The sequence below is a fragment of the Cataglyphis hispanica genome, chromosome 16 (genome assembly GCF_021464435.1).
Source record: "Cataglyphis hispanica isolate Lineage 1 chromosome 16, ULB_Chis1_1.0, whole genome shotgun sequence".
Lineage (NCBI taxonomy): Eukaryota > Metazoa > Arthropoda > Insecta > Hymenoptera > Formicidae > Cataglyphis > Cataglyphis hispanica.
The window spans coordinates 4,842,340-4,864,243 of record NC_065969.1 but is presented as its reverse complement, the minus strand read 5'-3'; the positions used below and the strand labels follow the sequence as shown (position 1 = coordinate 4,864,243).

At 38.0% G+C, this 21,904-nt stretch overlaps 1 protein-coding gene across 5 annotated transcripts in view; it reads left to right on the top strand.

The window, feature by feature from the left end:
- LOC126855413 (protein krueppel-like) overlaps positions 1–21,904 on the top strand; it is a 99,536-nt gene that overhangs the window by 48,792 nt on the left and 28,840 nt on the right. For 2 of the 5 annotated variants that reach the window (XR_007688230.1, XR_007688231.1), the window contains exons 3-4: positions 15,531–16,266; positions 16,465–17,250. Coding sequence is in view for 3 of the 5 variants with exons in the window: in XM_050603038.1 (XP_050458995.1) it covers positions 12,621–12,672; positions 15,531–16,266; positions 16,465–17,197 (1,521 nt within the window). In the remaining 2 variants the exon portion in view is untranslated. Of the gene's footprint in view, positions 1–1,418; positions 1,539–12,218; positions 12,673–15,530; positions 16,267–16,464; positions 17,328–21,904 lie in introns of those variants that run through there. The other 3 variants (XM_050603039.1, XM_050603038.1, XM_050603037.1) reach the window with 3 other exon arrangements.

Genomic DNA, 21,904 nt, shown 5'->3' with positions numbered 1-21,904 from the left:
CTCGCACGAGATTAATTTGTAAACTCTTATTGAAAACAATGGCTATTATAAAAATATGATGCGTAGGAAAATTCCAATAAATTTTTATTTGGAAAAAGGAAACGGCCAAACTTTAACGTAAAGATCTGCGTGTTTCCCGGAGCTCTCTCTTCTTTCTCTCAGGCTTCTTTCCGCTGCGCCATGCAAGTTTTTCAAGATGTGCGTGTCGTGAAATGCTCGGTGCATCGACATAATCCATACGGCCCACTTGACTTCGGGCCGTCTCTTTCGCTTTCCCCCGAACGAGAGAAGCTCGTGCCGGGTTTGTTTGAAGTTTGGCCCTGTCGCCAGCGATTTCTTCCGCACGAACGTGCTCCTGTTCGAGCGCATTATCGCGAAAAAAGCGACGAACCGTGTCGCCGAATTGGAATCGGGAGAAAGTAAGAGAATGTGATAACTGACTCGACCGATTTATAGTTGGCGGCCACCGGGTTTCCGCTTCCGGAAGCACGAGCGCAATAAAATGATCCAACGCCAGGAGGCGGAGAAACGGCGACGTCGAGATCTCCGAAAAGAGGATAAAAAACGGCAGCCTGTTGCTGTTCGCATAAAGCTGCCGTTTGTGTATGTGGATATGTGTACATGCGAGAATCGTGTGTGCAGGAGGCGATGGGACCTCAAAGGAGGATGAGTCGGCGCGAGCAAACACACGAAGAGGGAGGATCCGACATCATGTAGTTGCTTAGAGAATTTTCCCTCCTTTTATTCGATTTTCTCTCTCACTCTCTCTCTCTCTCTCTCTCTCTCTCTCTTTCTGTATCTTGCGAGCTTTGGTAGCATCGGGGCTTCATTGTCGCGACGACGGCATAATGTCCCACTTATGCGTGTCCTTTTATATCAAGAATTTTAATAGACACCGCGCGATGCGTATATGAATTTGCAGAGGCCATCTTCTAAACGTTTTTATCATAACGGAGAAAAGCGATCTTTTCCAAGTTTCTACTTTGTGTCAGCATGAAATGTAGCTTCTTTGATTACGAAATAACGAAACGCGTGTAGCGCTGTCTTGTACCGCTGCCAGTCGAATAATTTATAAAATACCGGATCTCTCGCCATCTCCGAGTATTATACAGTTGACAGTGGCCGTGTCTTGGCGGAGGCGAAATGGACCAAGGAGATGCCGAGGCCGAGGCCGCGGGCGAGATTCTTCGGGGACCATTTGTCAGTGTCCATTAGCGCGACGCAGGACGTTTAGCGCGACACAATGTTAAAGAGTTGTGTATTTGCGAAGTTAAATGAACCCTGCTCCGTGGGCGACGATTGTGCAGCTGCGGAGTGGCTGCTTGTCGCTGTCGCGACACGAGAGTGGGATCCCTCTTGAGGTGTGCCCATGCGAGAAAACTGCGAGGAGAAGGCAGGCTGGGAGGATGACAAGGCTTCGTGTGTATACGCTCTCTTCTCTCTCTTTCGATGTATAAATAAGAGTAACTCCCGCACGCATCGTGCGCGCATGAGTTAACCCGCGTCACTCCTGCCGTCCCGCCGAGAGAGCGAAAAAGGTATGCCAGAAAATGGTCCAGAGAGACTCGTGCACGTGTACCTTACTCCATTCTCTTGTATTTCGATGAACTTAACCGTTTCGATGAGAGCGCTTTTGTGGATAAAAAGGCATTCTGTATAGGAAGTCAAGAGGTTCTTTAATGGCGACAGATAATAGATGGGAAAAGATGTGTGATAATACATGGTCACCGTATAATTTTAGTGATCGGTTTTAAATTTTTAGTTTTGAGATTATACGCATTTTTATTATTGGAATTTTCTACCAAAAAATTACGTAATAATGTTAGATAAGCAAAATTACATTTTATTAAAAAATAATATTTTTAGGTATTATTATATGCATATCAATCATTTTTTATCATAAAATTAAGTTGCTAAACAAGTTATAGAAAAGAAATAAAGAGAAGCAATAATGACGAAACAAACGCGATTAATATTACTTTAATAGGATTGATAATTCGTCATTCTAATGATTTTTTAATGTAATAGCCTTTAATTAATCTTTCCTTAAATACCTTGGTTTTTTTATATAAACATATATTTCATATCTTTTTACGAGCGTTTATATCGTTTTGCATTATAAAAGTCGCAAAAGAGATGTAGAGGGATTTCGAGAAAAAATTAAAATGTAAAATTATTTTGTAATTTTTTTATTACATATTATATGTTAAAAAAGGGATAAGTTGAAAACAACATTTCCTATATGATCGAAGAGCAAACGCGTCAGAGATCGGGAACAAAGTCGAGACCGCATGCTCGCCCTGGTCGGCGAGTCACGTAGCGTCTTTCGAAAATCCAAATCGGCGAAAAATTTAATCGACCGTGCGGAGTTTCGCCCGCGGCCTCGCATTTTCCCGATGGATCTGCGACAATGTGAATTCGTGGCGGGCTCGAGGAAAACGAGAAACGGCACAATGGTCCGGGATTCGAAGGTGGGCGCAGAAATAAATAGATAGAGAAGGAGAGAGAGAGAGAGAGAGAGAGAGAGCGAGAGAAAGAGGATGGACCACACAGGCGACTCTCGTGCTTCGGGCGAAGCTAATACATCGTGTCGAGGCATCGATCGATTAAGTTGTAAAATGTACGACGAAACAATTATAGCTCGTGCGGATGCTCGATCGAGAATCCTTCGAGACGTGTTATTAATTCGGTAACGGCACGGTCGTTGCAAGATGCAGACAACCGTGCACCTGACCCGCTTGTCATAAATCCACGAATCGATCGATGCTACGCGACAGTCCTTAATTTATAAAACTGTAGGCGGACGATATCAGAAAGAACACGGGGATGTATATACATGTAATACGAAATATTTTTTATAGATTTTAAAATCATATGCTCGAGTATCGCGTAACGAAGACGTATAGGTATTTGAAAGAGACGAGTCAATATAGAAAGAAACAGAGAAATGGTCGAAAAAGCCCTCGATGCGAGTTTCGTTGCATGTTCGAGTTTTTACGATTTCCAGGTCAACACGCGAGAGAGAAAAAGTAGACTTTCGTTTATATCGTTTATTGAGAGCGCGCATATATGTATATATACTATATTTCGCTCGTCACTGTCAACATCTCGTGAAACGTCGACAATCTCATAACGCGTCATCGACTGAAAAAGAGGGACATTTTGAATATGAAACGCGAATAAGGGCCGGAGCGAGTCAGCCCTCACATAGTCATTGCTTGAGAGAAACGAGTTCGGCTCGAGTGACCTCTTCACCCTGTTACGATGCTCGAAGAAGCAAGATTCAGATCCGTTACAGGCAGAGGGGAAGACTCCTAGCATGGAGACATTGCCTTTAATTTGATTGACGCGCGAATTCAATTTGACATATCGTTGGTCTACGTCGTGGCGAGGATGAAGATGCAAACAAAATGTATGAGAAAGGCCGATGAAGAAAATGCGAATTAGAAAAAAATATATATATAATAATTCGTATGCTATCGCATACAAATTAAATAATACATTATAAAATACTTTTCATTTTAATGGGCAAACTTATTTTCAAAATGAAATCGTATGTATTATCTTGTTACAATGAAGAAAAATTTTTCAATTTTGCAATAAGATTTTTTTCAAAAACGTTTAAAATGTTGAGAAACAAAAGAGTTGGCACCTGAGGCGAAAAATTGACTAGATAACTCCATTTGCAGTTACTCAATTTAGAAAGTCATTTTTCTAACACGTAATTGAATAGATATAAAGAGCTTACTGTTAAATAAAAAGATAACATACTATGATAATACGGTTAATTAAAAATTTAGCGGCATTTTATTATTTTTTTATATTTTCTATTTATTAATATGTCCACAAAGAATTTATCGACATGTTTACAAATCAAACTTGTGTGTTGCGGACAAATCAGAAAGACACGATTTGATTGCATCAGATTCAAAGAATTTTGTTAGCATACAAATCATTAATTCAAAAAAATCTTCTCGAAACATATAATGGAGACTTCATTTAATAAAACCCCATATTTTTTTTTTTTTTTTAATGCTAAGCAAGCTTTAATTTTTTTTCCGTTGAAAACTCGGCGCCATCGCGACTGCAGTATCATCGCCGCATCGCAAATTGCTGGCGATGCGATAAAGCGGTTTCGTCCTCTCGTCTCTTTGCGCGTGTAAAGCCCCTCCCTCCCTCCTGGCCCCTTTACCCTTCGGAAATATTGGTCAAACCTACCCCTACGTGGTAGGAGATCGCGTAACGGGGGCGGAAAACGGGCGATGAGGGGTGCGGGTTCGGATGGGCAACCCCTGCTTGCGTGAACGCGCACTACATAGCATACACACACAGACATCTCAAACCCGCACCCTGCTTCGAATTACTCACCAATCTCCCCTTTACTGTACCGTTTTACCCGAAAATCCAAAAACGAGGGGATTTGCTCGTGTGCGGAAGCAGAGCCAAGCGCGTGGGGTCGATTATGCCCTCTCTCTCTCTCTCTCTCTCTCTCTCTCTCTCTCTCTCTTTCTCTTCTTCTCGCCTCCGCGTGATACTTTCCATCTACCTCACGATCGACTCCCTCGAAACCGAATTTCTCTCTTTTACAAAGCCCTTTTTCTTTGGTAACTTATTCCGCGATAGAAATTCACTCTCGACAACTACTCTCTAACCCGTTGTAATAGCGATTTGTTGAATGACTATGAAATATTATTCTTTTCCGCGACTCTTGATAATCAAGTTCAATATAAAAGATAAATTAATGACATATATATACATCCAGGATTAATAGTGAACGAATACGTTAATTCGCAGACATGCGCGATAGAACGTGCCTTATAAATTTTTATCAAAAATATAAACGAATTAATAAAAACATGCAAAAACGCGAGAGAATTTAATTTGTCGATAATTCTTATGCGACCCGACATTATATCGAAGATGTGCTGTTCGCTCGCATCCGGTCAGTTTTCTGCTTCCTTAAATCTCCTCTCGCGAGGGTCGAGCCGAATCACACGTCAGTTGCAGAGACGGACGTTTTTGTGTGTGGCGGAAAAAAAAAAAAATATCGTACCGGTCTCTCTTTCGGGCCGCCGCCACCGCCACCGCCGATAGGGTATAAGAGTACGCGACGCATGGATGAAAGGGGGGGTGAAGGGCAGCGCGGAAAAATGTAGGGTGGTTTTAGGTCCTCCATTCAATTTATCGATGGATTGACAGCTCTGTTAGGCCCTTGTTACGCGGGAGCACGTTGTCGAGTAAAAAAAGATGGACCAAGGGTGCTAAAGTGAGAGGAAAAGAGAATCAGTATAAAGGGGGGGGGGAGGGGGAGTGATGGGAAATACGCACGCGCGACGTAATCGCGCTCACTTTCCGTGCATATGTTTCCAAATGCATGAAAATTCATTGTTTTCGCAGTGATTGACATCGATCAGCAAAAGTTTTTTCGCGACAAGACACTGATATAGAAACGATTTATAAATATTTATAAAAATAAGGAGGTAAAGTCGTATCTTTATCCGAAATGTAATTTGTCAGAAATAAAAGACTGACAATCAGATATATCAATATGCACATATTTTAAACAAGCGATCGAAATGTCATTAGTGACGTGAACTGACTCTTCGACCGAAGCGCGATAGAAGAAGTTAATTTCAGGCTGGTATTTGATTAGGACCGGAATCAGCCAAACACATACGGGAGTCACGTTAATCGGACAGTGACGCATCGACGTGTCGCCCCGTCATCGTCCATCGCGTCTCCAAGATCTCCGACTTAGCTCTGGCCATTGTCCGAGTCGGATCGATCGATCCTTGACAAATAATCTTGCATAGGAGAAGGTACAGAGCCACGGTCTCGTGTCTGTGCCGCGGATCGATCGCGCGTCTCATTATTTATTGAATGAGGTGGCTGACCAGCGGCGGTATAAGAGCTACTCCCTTGCGAGCATCGCGTCCGTTGCGAAATCCGTCCTAAATCGACCCGATCTCTCGAGCAACCAGGTGCTTGGTTTGGTCAACCGCTCTATAGGATCTTATACAATTATTTTTCCTTTCCCTCGCGTCCTCTTTCCCCTTGTCCACGACTTGGAGGAAAAGCAAAACTCGCTCGATCGGAAGTCGCGACTGGACGCGAACCCACGAAGGGATGGCGAGGAAAAAAAAGGTGGGGTCGCGTCTATCCGCTTAAAGAACGTCGTTGCGTGTCTTTGTAGATTCTCGATATGCTGCTTCGCGAGGGAGAGATTTCAAAATCTATTGATATACAAGCGGGAGATATTCGAGAGATACGGTAAGACGACGAAAAGATTGTATTGTGCGAAATTTTTCGAGATTATCGAGCAGCAAATAATTCATTTATTTGTCTGCAAAAATTTTCTCGGATATACGCGCTTAGAGACAATAACTTGTACGTATCACATAAAGAGAGAGAGAGAGAGAGAGAGAGAGAGAGAGAGTTAAATTATTTTAAAATAGAAAAATTGGATTCTGCGGCACGAAAGCTTAAACGCGTGCCTCGGTGGAATTTAACTCTTTCGAGAGGTATGATAATCATGGAGCAAAATTCCGCGACGGTGCCGATACAAGGACGATAGGGTCAGTAAAAGGACGAAAAAAAAGGAAAGAAAGAGAGACCGACGTCCTTCCTCCTAGACCAGCTGGTGTGTCGGACCGCATCTCGAGTCTATTCGCACACCACATGTTCGCCAGTGGGCGAGCACCGAATTAATGCAGAAAAGAGGGCACTGCTCCGCTATTATTGGCCCAGGCCATTAAGTGGTATTGGGACTTGATAATTAGGAGATTCGATAATAAGTTTCCGACATGGCTTCTATCTCACCGACGTACGAAACGTCGGTGGTCCACATGCGTCATAAATATCACCGTATCGAAAAACTGTCGTCCGTAGATAAGTAGAGCTCTCGTTATCTATTACTTAAATCTCAAAAGCAAACAAGAATGAAGAAACTTTAAGCAAATATATTTAAGATACTTATTGTTATGTTCATATATATGTATACTGATTATTGACCCGAGACTTTGTCCATCGAGAAAAGACTCTCTCGGTATAAAATAAAAATAGAATTCTGGAAATAGAGTTACAGTAACGAACTTTAGAGAGGACAGCTGACAACTACTTTTGCGGATCTCAATCGGCCCTGCGATCGCTTGCATATTAAAAAAACTTGCATATACAAAAACTTTGGCGAAAAAAACGAGAGCGTTTTAATATCTTGAAAAAAATATTCGAAAGCGCGCTGTCTCGCGATATCTGATTGGAACGATCGCGGGAGAAAAACGGGGAAAAGAAAAAAATTTGCTCGAGCGATGCGGAGAAATTTTCAAATCACTTTTTTCTGCGAAAAACCGTGATCAACTGTCGCTCGTCGGTTACAGATCAAGATATTGATACGATCCGCATTGATCTCTATGTAAAGTGGTTCAACGGTCAGATTTCGGGGTAGATTGGTAAATTCTGCATACGGTAGGTGACCACGTAAAGTAAAATTCCATTGAATATCTCTATCTTTTTCGACATCGTTCTGGAAAGAAACATAAAAACGTCAAATCGTCTCTAACCGTTTTTCTGGCCAAATAACGGCACACATATTTATTCAATTAGGAGAAAGTAAAACATATATATAAATATATTTAAATATTAATGAAATATATATTTAAACATTGAAAACGATTTAGATATCTTTTATCAGAGATAGACTTTGGTTTTTACAGTAATATAAATTATTTTTTTATTTTAGCTCACCAAATAAAAGAAAGTGATAGTTTTAACAAACTTTCTCAATAGGTTAAGAGTTAAAAAAAAAAAAAAGACAACTCCGACCTTTTTTTTATAGCTGCTAAAAATTTCTTTAGCTTTCTGTATTTTGTGTATAAAGCATAAAAGAACTTTATAATCGGTGTAGTCAAGTAATAAAAGAGCAAATTAACACTTTTCAATATAAAATGGCATGCAAAGCCCTTTTTAGATTTTTACATAATACACCAACAATGACTTTTCACAAATCATTCTTTTTTTCTCAAATAGACAAACTTAGTCCTTGTATAATATACAAAAAGTTTTTATTTAATATTTTCTATTTACTTCATATGAAGAATAACGCCCATTTTATTTGTACTATAATTTACGATTTACCTTGTATATATTTTTGTATTAACTAAAAAAAATTTTTACTTTTTTATAGCCTTCTACACGAAAGGCGTAGTAAAGATGTAGTAGATTACTTTTCAAGGGTTACAACTCTTGAAATAGTAATACCTTGTTTTTTCTAAACCTTTTCTTAAATTTTTCCTGTTATCTCGTTTCACGTCGTATTATTTTTCCACATTTCAAGGCTGCAACTTAGACCATATTTTACATTATTTATATCATAGGTACGCTATTTAATCACAGTCAACAAAACCTTGACGATAGAAGAGATTTGAAAATAAAAATAAATATTTGAAGCACATGACTAAAAGGTAAAAAAAACAAACCATAATTTTCATTAAAAAATAAGCAATTCTTGTAAACGTCACGCACCATATGGAGAAAGTCACGATGAATTATCTTCTAGATTGTTTTCATTTTTTTAAAATAAATTATCAAATTTATTGAAAAAAAATTATTATATTGACATTAATATCTTTAATTTTCTTTTTATAAATACAACAAGATATGCAAAAGCAAGATGATATTATATTTCATTCGTTATAACTCTCTTACGGCCATTCCATTTGTACCATAATATAGTGTAAATATGAAATAGAGAATAGGTATACGAAAAAGTTGAAGACTTCTAGGCACAATAACAGTCTGCCGGAAAAGAGGTCGATTCTTTTGCCTAAACGTCAAGGGTAAAGGGTAAAGTTATAATAATTACTAAGCGCGCCTATTGTAAACAAGTTATCTCCGTGTCGTTTACTGAATGCGAATTTTGTTCCGATCGTTATTAGTTTCAGTAACGTAAACAGATTTATAATAATTAATAGTCTACGTGAAATAATAAATAAAACATACAAAGTGAAATAAAAAATATTTAAATATAATAATATTCGAACAATTTTTTGAACCTTAAGACAATTTCATGAAAAAAGAAATTAAAGTCAACGATTAAGCTAATCACATAATTAATTAAACTTAATTAAATTTAGAAATTAATATTTTCTTTGCCAATTAATATCTTAATTGTATCTTTATACTATTCCAGATTTGATATCTTTATAAAATAATTGAAAGCAAATAAATATCAAAGGTGAAAAAACACCGATAATAAAAATGTTATGCTTTACAGATAAACAGATAATAAATTCTGATCAATCTTTTAATTTTGGACAAATGTTTGCGAGAATTGTTAGACGGAGGAGTGGGTTTTCTAGGACGACTTAATGGTTATTTCGATATGATTTAAAGCGTATAAGACGAGATTATTCCATTTCACGCCCCTCGCCAGTCACATAGAGCTGAATTGTTTGCCTGCGTAGTTTTTCACAATATTTTGTCAGGTTTGTATGCGAAAGTATTTTCGCATCATACTCGTGCACTCTCTTCGGATATCCCGCCTCTTTGCCACCCCTCCGATAAATTCGAGAATGTATGCCATTCATCGAACAAAAAAAAGGGCATTCTCGATCGATTGTTCCTTCGATGTGATCCAAAAATCATCATCGACGAAAACAATTTCTATATCAATTTTAGCAAAGATATAATTTTTTTTTTAATTACCATAGCCGATGTAAACAATACAAATAGACAAAATAATAATATAAATAATAAAAATCAATTAAAAATGAAGACAATGAATTATCCGCTCGACATTCAGCAGAATCCGGCGTCGACGGTGCCTTTCGACTCTTCGTCGCATCTGCAAACGCAAATAAACGCGCGGCATTTTGAAAGAAAAAAAAAGAGAGATATTTTCGGTAACAGGGAAAAAAAAGAGCCTCTTGTGGATCGGTCGACTCACTAATTCGACAATCGCCCTAGAATCCCGCTCCTCTCGATTCCCGTTTGGCCTTTTTTTCCTATTTCTCTACCATTCTCGCCTCTTTCTTCTCTCACGTCCTCTCCGTTTCTCCCATCGACTCGTACGAATCTCCTCTCTTTGTCTTCACGGCGACGACAGGCGGCTGACAGGGTGGAGTGCGTCGAGCCACCACTGTGCGTACACGCGCGTTTTACGTGCGTGTATATATCCTTGTATCGTGTCGATACGGAACGACATGTGGCGGTGAGCGTGTGTATGTGTGTATGTGTGTGCGAGCGCATCATCTCGCCCGTGCCACCCGAAGGGCGCTCGCGCGCTCTCGTTCTCGTTCGCGCGTGCATGCGTGACACCCAGTATACGCACGGGGATCCGAAGGGCATTCTTCCACTTTTTTATCGCGACCGAACGTGTGTGTGTGCGATGGTGATTCCGACGTGAATTCTCGGCTACAGGCACGCGCTGCGCACGCCCGGCTCGCGAGCAGGTGAGACGGAAGAGCGAACGGTAGAGCCGCACGATTGCACCCTTGCCCTCCTCCCCCCTTGCGCTCCGAATGAGAATGACCCTCGCGGGGGAGGGTGAGGGGAGAGGGGATAACCGTGTCACCGCGAGCGGCTTTCGTTTGGTGAAGGAAAATCCGAAAGTGTATCGAGGTTGCATCGTGGAGTTATCACTAATAAAAATGTTCCTATAGTAGTGGAATAATCATATACCCGTTTGTGTTATGTATGTATTTTGTAAACGAAATTATGAAATTATTTATATTGATGAATGATTAATTAGAAAGTTTATTCTTCACTTTTGTAGCCACACACTTATCATCATGATTGTGTGTGCCTTATATTATAATATAATGTTAGATCTGTATTATTATTGCATTTTTTCATTCTCGAGATAAACGATTTATGAAACTTTAACGGATAAAGATTACGTTAATGATCATTGGAGAAAAAACGCGTTATACAAAGACTTGAAAGTTTCTTATACAGTTAGACACGAACAATTTTTTTTAGTCAGATTTAAAAATCCAGATCTTCAAAAATTATGAAAAATTGCACGTTATCAAATTTTTAATAAAAGATCAAGATTTTCTGATATCAAGATTTGCTAAAGAAAATTGCAAACTAATTGTGTATTCTGAATAATTATTCGCTGAAGATAACGGTCGTTCACTGATTATTTTATCCATTTTTGCGTTCTCTTTTTCATCGATCAATGCACCTTGTACGCGATGTCATAAATCATACTTGCGCGTAACCTCGAGAAGACTTTCCAGACACGATGTATAGCCGCGTATAATTTATATCGACCGCTTTTACAATACTGACAGCTGCAGCAAACTTTTGCAAAAAGCTCGCCGTCGCACACACAGAACTGTCAATATTGCACAAGCGGTAGCTTAACAAACATAGAATAACGAATGTACGCGCTTCCGCGAATATATCGCGCATATAAATGAGAAACTGCTCGAGGAACGTGAACATAATCCAATCAAAGTGTACATTGAAACACCGTTAATGAAAGATAATCATAAATGTAGAAAATTTAATTAATTTCTATTTTTCATTTCTTTTATTAACATTTTTGGATTTTGCGAAACACCTATTGCCTATTTTTTTTTTCTTCTACATTCTTTGCATATATCTCCTTTCTCCCTTTTCCTCCTACCCTTCTCTTCCCACTCTCTCATTTTTTTCTTACTCGAGTCTCGAGCGATTGTCCCTTGCCTCCTCCCTTATCTCTACCTCTCTCTCTCTCTCTCTTTTTCTCTTGGAGGAAGAAGGACGCTCCCCGCACGCACCAACTCCTATCCTTAAAGATCATGGTCACAGGTTCACTCAGCGTCTCTTGAATCTCCCCTTCTACGTTTTCTCGCACGCTTACTCTTTCTACGCAATAACATCTCTTTCACCCTCTAGTTCGCTTTTCTTTTCTCTCTCTCTCTCTCTCTTTCTCCTCGTCCGGCTGTCATCCTTTTCTTGTCCCTCCCTCCTACCCTTCCCCGCCTGTTTTTCCCTTTCTTGCTTTCCCTTCTGTACTCCATCTTCTGTAAGCGCGCTAACCCGCGCCCCAGCGAAGAACATTTCGGCGACTCGCGCATCCGGGGTTGCGATTCGAGAGGGTAGCGCACCACTATACTTGGTGGGGGAAGAGAAGGAGAGAGTAGTGGGGTTGACCGGAGCGTGCAAGGGTGGGGGAATATTTGACTATACTACTGAGCCGCACGTCGGTTGTCACTTAGTGTTGGGTTAGGTCAGCCCAGAGTAGACATCGTCGACCGATATTGTCGGTGAATCTTGTGATCGGGGCTCGGCTCCGCTTGTTTATACGCTAGTAGATAGTGATCGAATATAGACATATTTACGGTAATATTCTCGCGGTATCGGCCATTGTCGGCCTTATCGTACATTGGATGTTTCCAGGCGCCGGAGTAAGTTGATCGTGTAAATTATAAAAGAAATATCCGTCTTTTCCGGAAGAGGAAAAACGGGAAAATAATCGAGCGTAATAATTGTTATCGAATTTATTTTAATCGCATCATTAATCGCGTCGCGTGATATTTTGCGTTTTCCTCTCCGTATTCCTCATCGTCGCAAGTGATCATATTGTGCTCGGCAAGAGTGGATGGAGTGTCAAAGTGAAGAAAGCTCGTCGCATGGATTGTAGCATGGCATTGTCCTATTTTCAAGGGACGCAAATTTACGCAGGTATTTTTATTAACATTATATTAATTTTATTAACGATACTTTTATTAATGATACACACGAGAGGATCGGATTCATAAAACTTTATATTCTTAGTTTTTAATTCTAATACATTAACCGTGTTCTCAATATTGTTCTTGTCTCCCGTATTTACATATTTTAATGTTATTTTTATCGTGTATTTAACATAATGTTTATATACATATATTTTATTTTTTTTATTTTTTTTTTTTTTTTTAAGAGCGTTGATATTTAATTTCCCTCTCTTCTACTATTATTTTTTTCTACGCTAATTCTTCTATACGCTTAATAAATATTTTGTTTTGCTTTCACAACAAGTTCTAGATCTATTTATCTTTATGATTTTGAAAATTTATTTATCTATCATGTATATTTCTGATAAAACTCAATAGAAAACATCCGTTCGTACGAGATACCATAATTCTGTCACGCTACTCGAGAATTATGTTCTCTTTTTCTTTTTTACTTTCATTCAATTATCTTACGAATATCGGCTTCTAATAAATGCCAAAATGTAGATGATGTATTTACGATTTAACATACATAGAGATAAAAAGAAAAAAAAAATCACAAGGCAAGGGAAGGGAGCAATTTCATAGTTTGTTGAGAGCCGAGCGCGCGACTTCTGGCGCGTCGCCAGAATCTAAAAGCGCCAACGACACGAAGCACGTACATTGTAAACATCGATAAGCCTCATAAAGACTAACAAAATCGCTTGACGAAAAACAATCAAGTCTGACGAAGTAAAGCTTACTACGATTTCGCGATCGCGATCGGAATGGCTCGGCGCGCTTTTAATGATTCTCTCATACAAATTCATTCTTGCCAAACCACAAGCGACCCTTTTCGATTTATTATATTACACGTCGAGATGTCCTTGACGAATACGGATTCTAGACATTACATTACATTAATATTTACGAACTCGTAAACCATATTACAATGCCTTTACGACATTTCTCGCAATTTTAGTGGAAAGTTATATAATTCGAAAGGCTTCCAACAACTCTCTAAATGTCACGGTTTGAGTAGGGAAGATACTTGTAACTCATGAGTTTCGAAGAAAAAAATAACAAGACCCCAATAAAATTACCGTTCGCAGTAAAGTATTGTGAGCTTAAAAAAAGAGTTTTCCATTACTTCAAGGCTTCTTTTTTCGACTATTATAGCTTCAATATTACTCCATAAAAAAAAGGATTGTTAGAAAGGTAAAAAAGTTTTTTTTTTTATGTTTCCCACTTGTTATAAACGCATAAATAGTTTAGCTATTTATTACTTTGCTTGTACTTATTCTATTATCCATAATTATTTTATTTATTCAATTTCTCTTCCCCCAAATGCACGTGTGTCCCAGATTAGGTCAGTTTATATAAAATAAAGTCGGATAGTAGTACACAGAAATATAGATTAATTTACAACGATCTAACTTCTAATAAAGTTTCCAAGAGAGAAAGGACTCGGGGTAGAACTACAAGGGTTGCGACCAATTAGGGGGGTAGATGCGAGCGGGGGCGGTACTCTTCTCGTCGCGTTGCCAAGAAACGGCGCTTGTAGGATCTTGGCTGTAAGGATCTTGGTTACCGTTAAGAGAAATTTGGGGTAGAGAAAAGAGAGGCGCACGTAAGAAGAAGGAGACATCGCACGCATCTTTATTGATTGAACGTCGCTCGCTCTCTAAATAGTCCCTTAATTAGTCGACGGCGATCGAGTATAGAATTTTTCGATTAACGTTTCCTCAAATCGTTGCTCAAATCGACTTCGTTAATGATACCATTAAGTTTTCTGAATATTTTATTTTAATAGCTTATCAAAGTGCTTTTCAATCACCTGTTCAATTATTGATTATTTTTAGATATTACAATATTTAAAAAAATTATTGTAATATTGAGTCCTCAAATATTAGCTAAAAGTGATCTCGTATAACGTTCTCATACACATTCCAATAATTTTTAAAAATCACTGTTGGATTGCACATGCAGTTTTTATGAAAAGATTTACAGCAGGTAATGCTTCAACATACGTGACAGCGTTTAGTGCCTACTTGATCAATAAACTGACATATATGTTTAATTATTTCTATTATTTTTATTTGAAATATATTTTTTTTATTTGTTTGTTTATATAAATTTGATATATATGTCTATATATATACGATATATTTACACATGAGTATACGCAATAGATTTTCTATCTATTTCTATTTTTAATCTATTTCTCAACTTTTTCTCTCTTTCTCTCTCTCCTTATACGTCTGTATTATTCGTCGAAAATTAGAATCTTTCAAAAATCAAAATAGTAACATGATACTAAAATGACTAATGACTGGAATGCAATATTTCGATAAAAATGAATGCTTACTGATAAAATCGTCGGCTCGAAGTCAGAGAGGCGGTACACGCGTACATGGATAGTCAGAGTCTTATGAATGAACTCTCGTGTACGAGAGTGTGAGTGAATGGAGGAGGATCCAGTAACCTCACGTGCGAGCGACATGTGTGGGAGGGCACGTCAGAAGTGGGGAAGAGAAAAACAGAGGGAGAGAGGTAAAAAAAAGAGAAGAAGAAGCGCGCGCGGGAGGCTAATAGAGAGAGAAGGATGTTTCGATTCATTGGTCGTAAAATTAATTTTTCAATTTCGAAAGCCGCGAATTTTGGCAAAATATTCTAACTATAAGTATCAAGAAATATCATCGATATGTTAAATTATATCGCGTTGATATTTTCAATTCACGAGATACACGGATAATATAACTTGTTTCTAACGAAATGCGTAAAATATTAAATGCGATAGTTCATCGAGTAACGCTGCTTAAATAATTTTTTTTTTTTTATTGAGTTCAGGATTCCTGATCAATCAGCATCTGAGCATGATGCAGGACGCCGAGCAGCAACCGTTCAACAATAATGTGTCGCTATATCCGGAACCGATATCAAGATCGGTGGCAAGATTATCGGTACTGAACCAGGACTTTCTCACCACTCAAGCTTTGATAAAGGCAGGACTTCCTCCGTTGCACAGCTTAGCCGCGGCTTCGTCCTTCTTTAATCAGAATCTCTTCGTCGACTCACCAAATTGGCGAAGACAATCGGCCGGATCCCCGCCACCCTCCTCCGTTCATCTATCGCCCGTAGTATCGCCGGCTCTCAGCACTTGTAGCAATTCCACGTCCCAGCGCATCAGCATTACCGCTGCCAGCGGCAGTATCAACGATGAGGACGACGATAATAATCATAATAATAATAACAACAACAATGTGCCGGGCAGCAAAAAAGGTGGTAGAAAGAAGAGAAAACCGACCCAGAATCAACTTGTATTGAACGCAGAACCGATCGTTGACCAACAAAGTACGTTGCAAGCCGTAGCCGAGCTCAACATCGAACCATCTCCAACTCCGACTGTCAATTCGGAAACAGGATCTCCAACCATCAGTCCGGAGACAGGAGAGAAGAAGAATAAGAAGCAAAGCTTTATTTGCAATGTGTGCAAGAGAGGTTTCGGTTATAAGCATGTGCTGCAGAATCACGAGCGCACGCATACTGGCGAGAAGCCTTTCCAGTGTCCGGTATGCCATAAAAGGTGAGTTTTTCGCGATTAATCGCAGGTCTTTTATTATTCTTAATTCTGCAATATAGAGAGAAAACAATTTTTTTGAAAAGCTACTATTGTAAATAAAATTAATTTGAGAGAAGAAAAAATCGCTTTGTTACATATAATATTTTTTAAGAATTAAATCAGATAAAATTGATCGATAATTTAAATCTTTGAATTTTGCAGATTTACACGGGACCATCATTTGAAAACACACATGCGACTTCATACAGGCGAGAAACCTTACTGCTGCAAATTCTGCCAGCGGCGATTCGTCCAGGTCGCGAATCTCCGTCGTCACGTGCGAGTACACACGGGCGAGCGTCCGTACCTTTGCAGGCATTGCAATAATCGTTTCAGCGACTCGAATCAGCTGAAGGCTCACGTAATGGTACACAACGGTGAGAAACCGTTCGAATGCGAGACCTGCCATGGACGATTCAGAAGACGACATCATCTGCATCAGCACAGATGCAACGGCGACAATAACGGCGACGACGAAGCGCAAGAGTTTGAAACCGAGCCGGAGGAGAATGACGATATCGACATCGACGGTGAGGAGCAGGAGGAAGCGGAGAATATCTCGCACGCTGCACAGGAAATTCTCAGACAGCCGACTCGTCGTGCATTACCCAGCCCGATAGTCGACATGGCCGCGCAGATGCTTAATCTACCTGGACCGTCGAACGCTCAACCCCCGTCGATGGTTCTACCCGAGCAAACCGAGCCCGAGGATCTATCCATGTCCAGGTCACGCAGACACTACTCCAACAGCAGCAACGATTCGTCGCTCAGCCATAGCCTCAGCAAAGATAGCAGTCCCGAACAAGAGGACGAAAAGTTTGAAGCCAGCTTGTTCCTGAGACATACTCGCGCCGCGTCAAAACGTCAGCCGCGACAACCAAGGAGTAACCCCTAACGCCGATCAGGTGGAGTCTCAGCATTCTAGTGGAGTTTCAGCGATAGAGAAAGGTATCCCGTAATAGCTTTCTCGTATCTACCTCTTATCGTATCGTTGAATTTTGAGTAAATTTGGACGATGATCACGATTCTCCACTTTGCTAAATCAGATATATATATATATATATATATATATATATATATATATATATATATATAATAAATTTATTCGCGCGATTTTAAACAATACTTTTTGCGACTGCTACATAAATCGCATAAATATATAAGGATGAAAATCTTTAAAAATTAACGGAAATGCGCGAAACATTGCAAGGATACATAATAGTCGAACTATACCTACATTTGTCTTTCTTTTCTTACAAAATGGTCGGCACAGTTGAAAGATAAAAGAAAGTCTACTAGAAGAATATTAGCTCCTTTGAAGGACGATATCCCTATCGGGTCAAGCAAACTAGAAAATCTTGATCATGTCGTCCAGTGTCCGAGTTGATTTAAAATTCAAGCCGATCTCCACCTCCGTTACTTCTCACAGTTTCGTCTTGATCGCATAGAATAAGACTCGCATAATCGAGATCTGCTTCTCCGATTTCCGCCTGCTATCCTTCGAACGCGCACAGCCGGCCCCGTTAAACAATCCTTTTCAAAGAGTCCTAGTTTTTTTTATGCTAGTTGACCTCCTCTCGGCCGGTGAGCGTCTTTCGCGCGAACCAGTTTTTCGCGTGATGAGATACATCGAGATACATTGGGTGGCGCCGAAAAATTTTACAGCCTCGTCATCGGTCTCTTTTCCTCATATCCTTTGCAGATACGCGCCGCATCGGATCTCGGGATCCTTTGCCGCTATTCAATGCTCGTCTGATTTATGTCCGCGCCGGTATGCAGATTTTCTATTCTGACCGCCGACTCGAGGCCACCTAAAACACTTCTGTTGAATCTGTTAGGCATTTCTGGAACAAAACTCCTACACATCCATTTCCCGACTCCCGTTTAGTTTTTCTTCGATGCGACGAGGAAGCACGAACATCACGAGTTATAAACTTCACTATGTCTTTGCGCACCGCTGGATGAAACGGGAAAAAAGGAGAAGAAAGGAAAACACGAGATCTACATGTTGCATGAATATCGTTCGAAATACCGGGTGGGCTAAATTACCCTCGTTTATCTTTTGACTGTTAGACATTTTATAAAGGAAGAACGACAAGCGCAGGTATATAACTCAACTATTGCGTCGTCTCGCTGGTTTAAAAAATTTTCACTTTTTATTTATGCAGTTTATTTAGCAATTTATGCAGCAAAAAAGATAGTTTAAAATCGCGCGATATATAAAATAGAAATTAATTTAATTCGAGTTATTCTTTATTTTTTCTTATATTTTTAATTTTTATAGTTCTTATATTTCTAATCTTTTTCTTTTTGATATTTTTAATTAAGGCTTAAGTCATTTCATCGAAGTCTTTTTTTCAAAACATCAAGGAGGTAATTGAATCCAAAACAATTATTATATTGGTTTTTTTTTAAATATTTTTTACACTTTATAAAATTTGTGGCATACCATGCTCTGAGTTTCTCATACCGTCTGTTACACTTTCACCACATAAAATGTCTTTGACCTCCGCAACGATATTTATTGGTAGTTTACGTGTGGGACCATTCAAGAGTCATTTTTATTTCCTGCTCTTATTCTTATTTCACTCTTCTATGCACATGTTTTTTTAAATCTTTTTATGGCACTATTGTCTTTATAAAATTTGAAATTCGAAACACATTCGAGCAAATCCATGAAATGTTATTTTTCTCCAAAACTAACACGATCAGAAAAATACAAGATATATAAACAAGAAGTTGCAGACTTTTGGTGATGAAGTAGACGAAATTTTCGATTTATGTGTAGAAGAGAGCAAAAAAGTTCATTGCATGGTGTATAAAATTTATAATACATAAAAAATATAAGAAGATAAAGAGGATGATTAATTCTGATTACTTTACTTCCTTGTAAAGAGAAATCTTGATAAAATGACTAAGTATATCTGATTTAGAAACGTGAAAACTTTCTACAAAATATATTCATTATCTCAGTATAATTTTGGGACATGAATAGTTTGAAATTTTATGGAAATGGTGTTATACAAGGCTTCACAATAATTAATCATCGAATATCATTGAATGAATAATATTTGATTTTACAAATGTGGTTTAAATACTAAGTACAAATAAATAATCTAATCTTTACGTCCGTTGAATGCAATGATATCATCGGGATATTTTCAAGTTCTCGAGTTTATTGTACATAAAAACACTTTTTAATCCTTTCTAAATAAAAGATTATACAAACATTCGATTTACAAGTGCTTCGCGCATTTTTATCTTTTCATTTTCTTCTTTTGGCAACGTTTAATAATTGTGACAAAAAAAAACATCCGAAATTTTTTGCATTACAAGAAACGAATAATTGTTCCTCGCGATTAAACTGCAATGAAATAAAATTTCGGAGCAGAATCTCGCCCTCCAGAAAAGAGAACTCTTCCGATTCTTCTTGATGCCTTTCGATTAATCGCGACTCTCTTACGCGCGTTTAACGCCGGTAAGTCGTCTCTTGGTTCCGTCGCTAGTTGTCAAGGGTGAGAGACCGGTTTTCGCCTCGCGATTGTTGCAAACTGGCCACAAGTAAAATCGTTAAGCGTTCTCAGTCACGACACTTAACCGTACATTCGTTCATCTGTCACCCACCGAAAAAAGAAAAAAAAAAAAAAAAAAAGATAAAGGCGCGCGCGAGACTCTTACACTTGTGAATTCAGTCTGATCCTCTATTCAGAAAAAGGGAGAGAATAATTCTCCTTATGACAATAAACTATAGGGAATTTGATGTAAGATCTACTTTTCTTTCAAAGTCTGCTTTTTGAATTTTAAAGCCTTCTGGTAGTGAAAATATTTCGAGGATATCATCGCGCAATAGACGCAAGAATAATAATTAAGTTATTAATTAGTAGCATTTGAATTGCATTCGCGAAATCGTAAAGTATACGTAATTAGTAATTGTTCTAAAAATTGAACATAACATCGTTTTGATAAGATTTTAAATTGTAAAGAAATAAAAAAAAAAATAAAATAATAGTATAAAACTGCATAAGCAGAAATGTCCATGACAGAAATGTAAATTACAAATATTCAGAATTAGCAATCTTTAGTTTTAGAAATCTTTCGGAATTTATTATATTCCAAAAAAATTCTTGCATTTGACATATAAAGTATATTTATGTGCAAGATGATGAATTCATATTCCAAAATTATACTGAGATAATGATATATTTTGCAAAAGCTTTTCTCTCTGGTTTTACTTTCCCTTTACTTTCAGGTTTCTTTGCATATTCTGGAATTGCCATATAATTCCTTTAATTCGATAACATGGGAACAAAATTAAAATTAAAATTAACGCGTTATTCCCGATTTTACCTCTTGATCGATAATTATAACTCGTGAGTCAAAAAATTAACTGTATAAAATTATATACAGATATTAATTTAATTATTCTCTTTAACGACTTTATGGCACCTGATATTTTCAAGATATTTAGATTCTTTGATTTATTTTTGCATTATTATTTGCTGTTAATTCATCGTTATTTTTGCTGTCGTTCAACATACAATATGTTCTGTGTACTTTAGTGCTTAGACAGATGCAAGATATTTTATATTTTCTGGATTCTGGTATCTAACTCAAAGTCTAACATAATTAGGTCGATTCGTAAGATATAATTATTAATCAAGAAATAAAAGCGAATAATGGACGTTTTAGTTTTGACGTTGATCGCGTGTATTATCGAGTTGAAGGAATTCGATGGCAATTAAAGCATACATTATCTGATTTTCTACAGAAATATATACTTGCGCGATATCGAATACAAGAGTACCTTGAGATATATCGATTTCTGAAGGTTCCTACAATTAAAGATTGTTAGTTCCTAATGCTGTTTGTAACTTATGTTCCTTTCCAGTCCTGCTTATGCAAGTCTGTTGTTTTTCTTTTTGTTTCTATAAGCGGTAGTTATACAATGACGGAAATTGGAAAATATATATTGACGAGACAAAGAACCACACGTGTCGTTATACTTATATTAATGCATAGAGTTATCGCTTGTCCCATCGTAATTATTATCGTTGTTGTCCTCTTATTCTTAACGTGCAAAAACTATGTATACATATATATATTATATCTTTGTGTCGACTAGTTGTAATCTACTACTGATATGATGTTTGAATTTGAGATTGCGTTGTACGGACGAGGATCGACGTATAACAAAATATAAAATTAAAGTAAAATAAGAAATAAAAATATGTATATATCATTATTGATAAAGGAATATAAATTGAACAATCTGACGGTGAAATAGGACATTAAATTTGATCAAAAGAAAACAGATGATTGCAGCATTCGGAGACATTTGGGCATTTGGATTATTCGGAAAAATATAAAAAAAATATATAAAGGAAATTACCTGTTTTTTATACATGAATTTTTCATCGCTTTCATCAATATGTTACGATGAAACTCTAACTTGATTTTGGTGATTTTATAAAATCTCTGATCACTTTGTAGAATCAATGGTTATCTTGATGTGAGCGAAAAGAATAAAACAATTCTTTTATACAATTACATAAGATTTTTCTAAATATTCCCTGGCGATATTGTAATATCAATTGTTCAATAT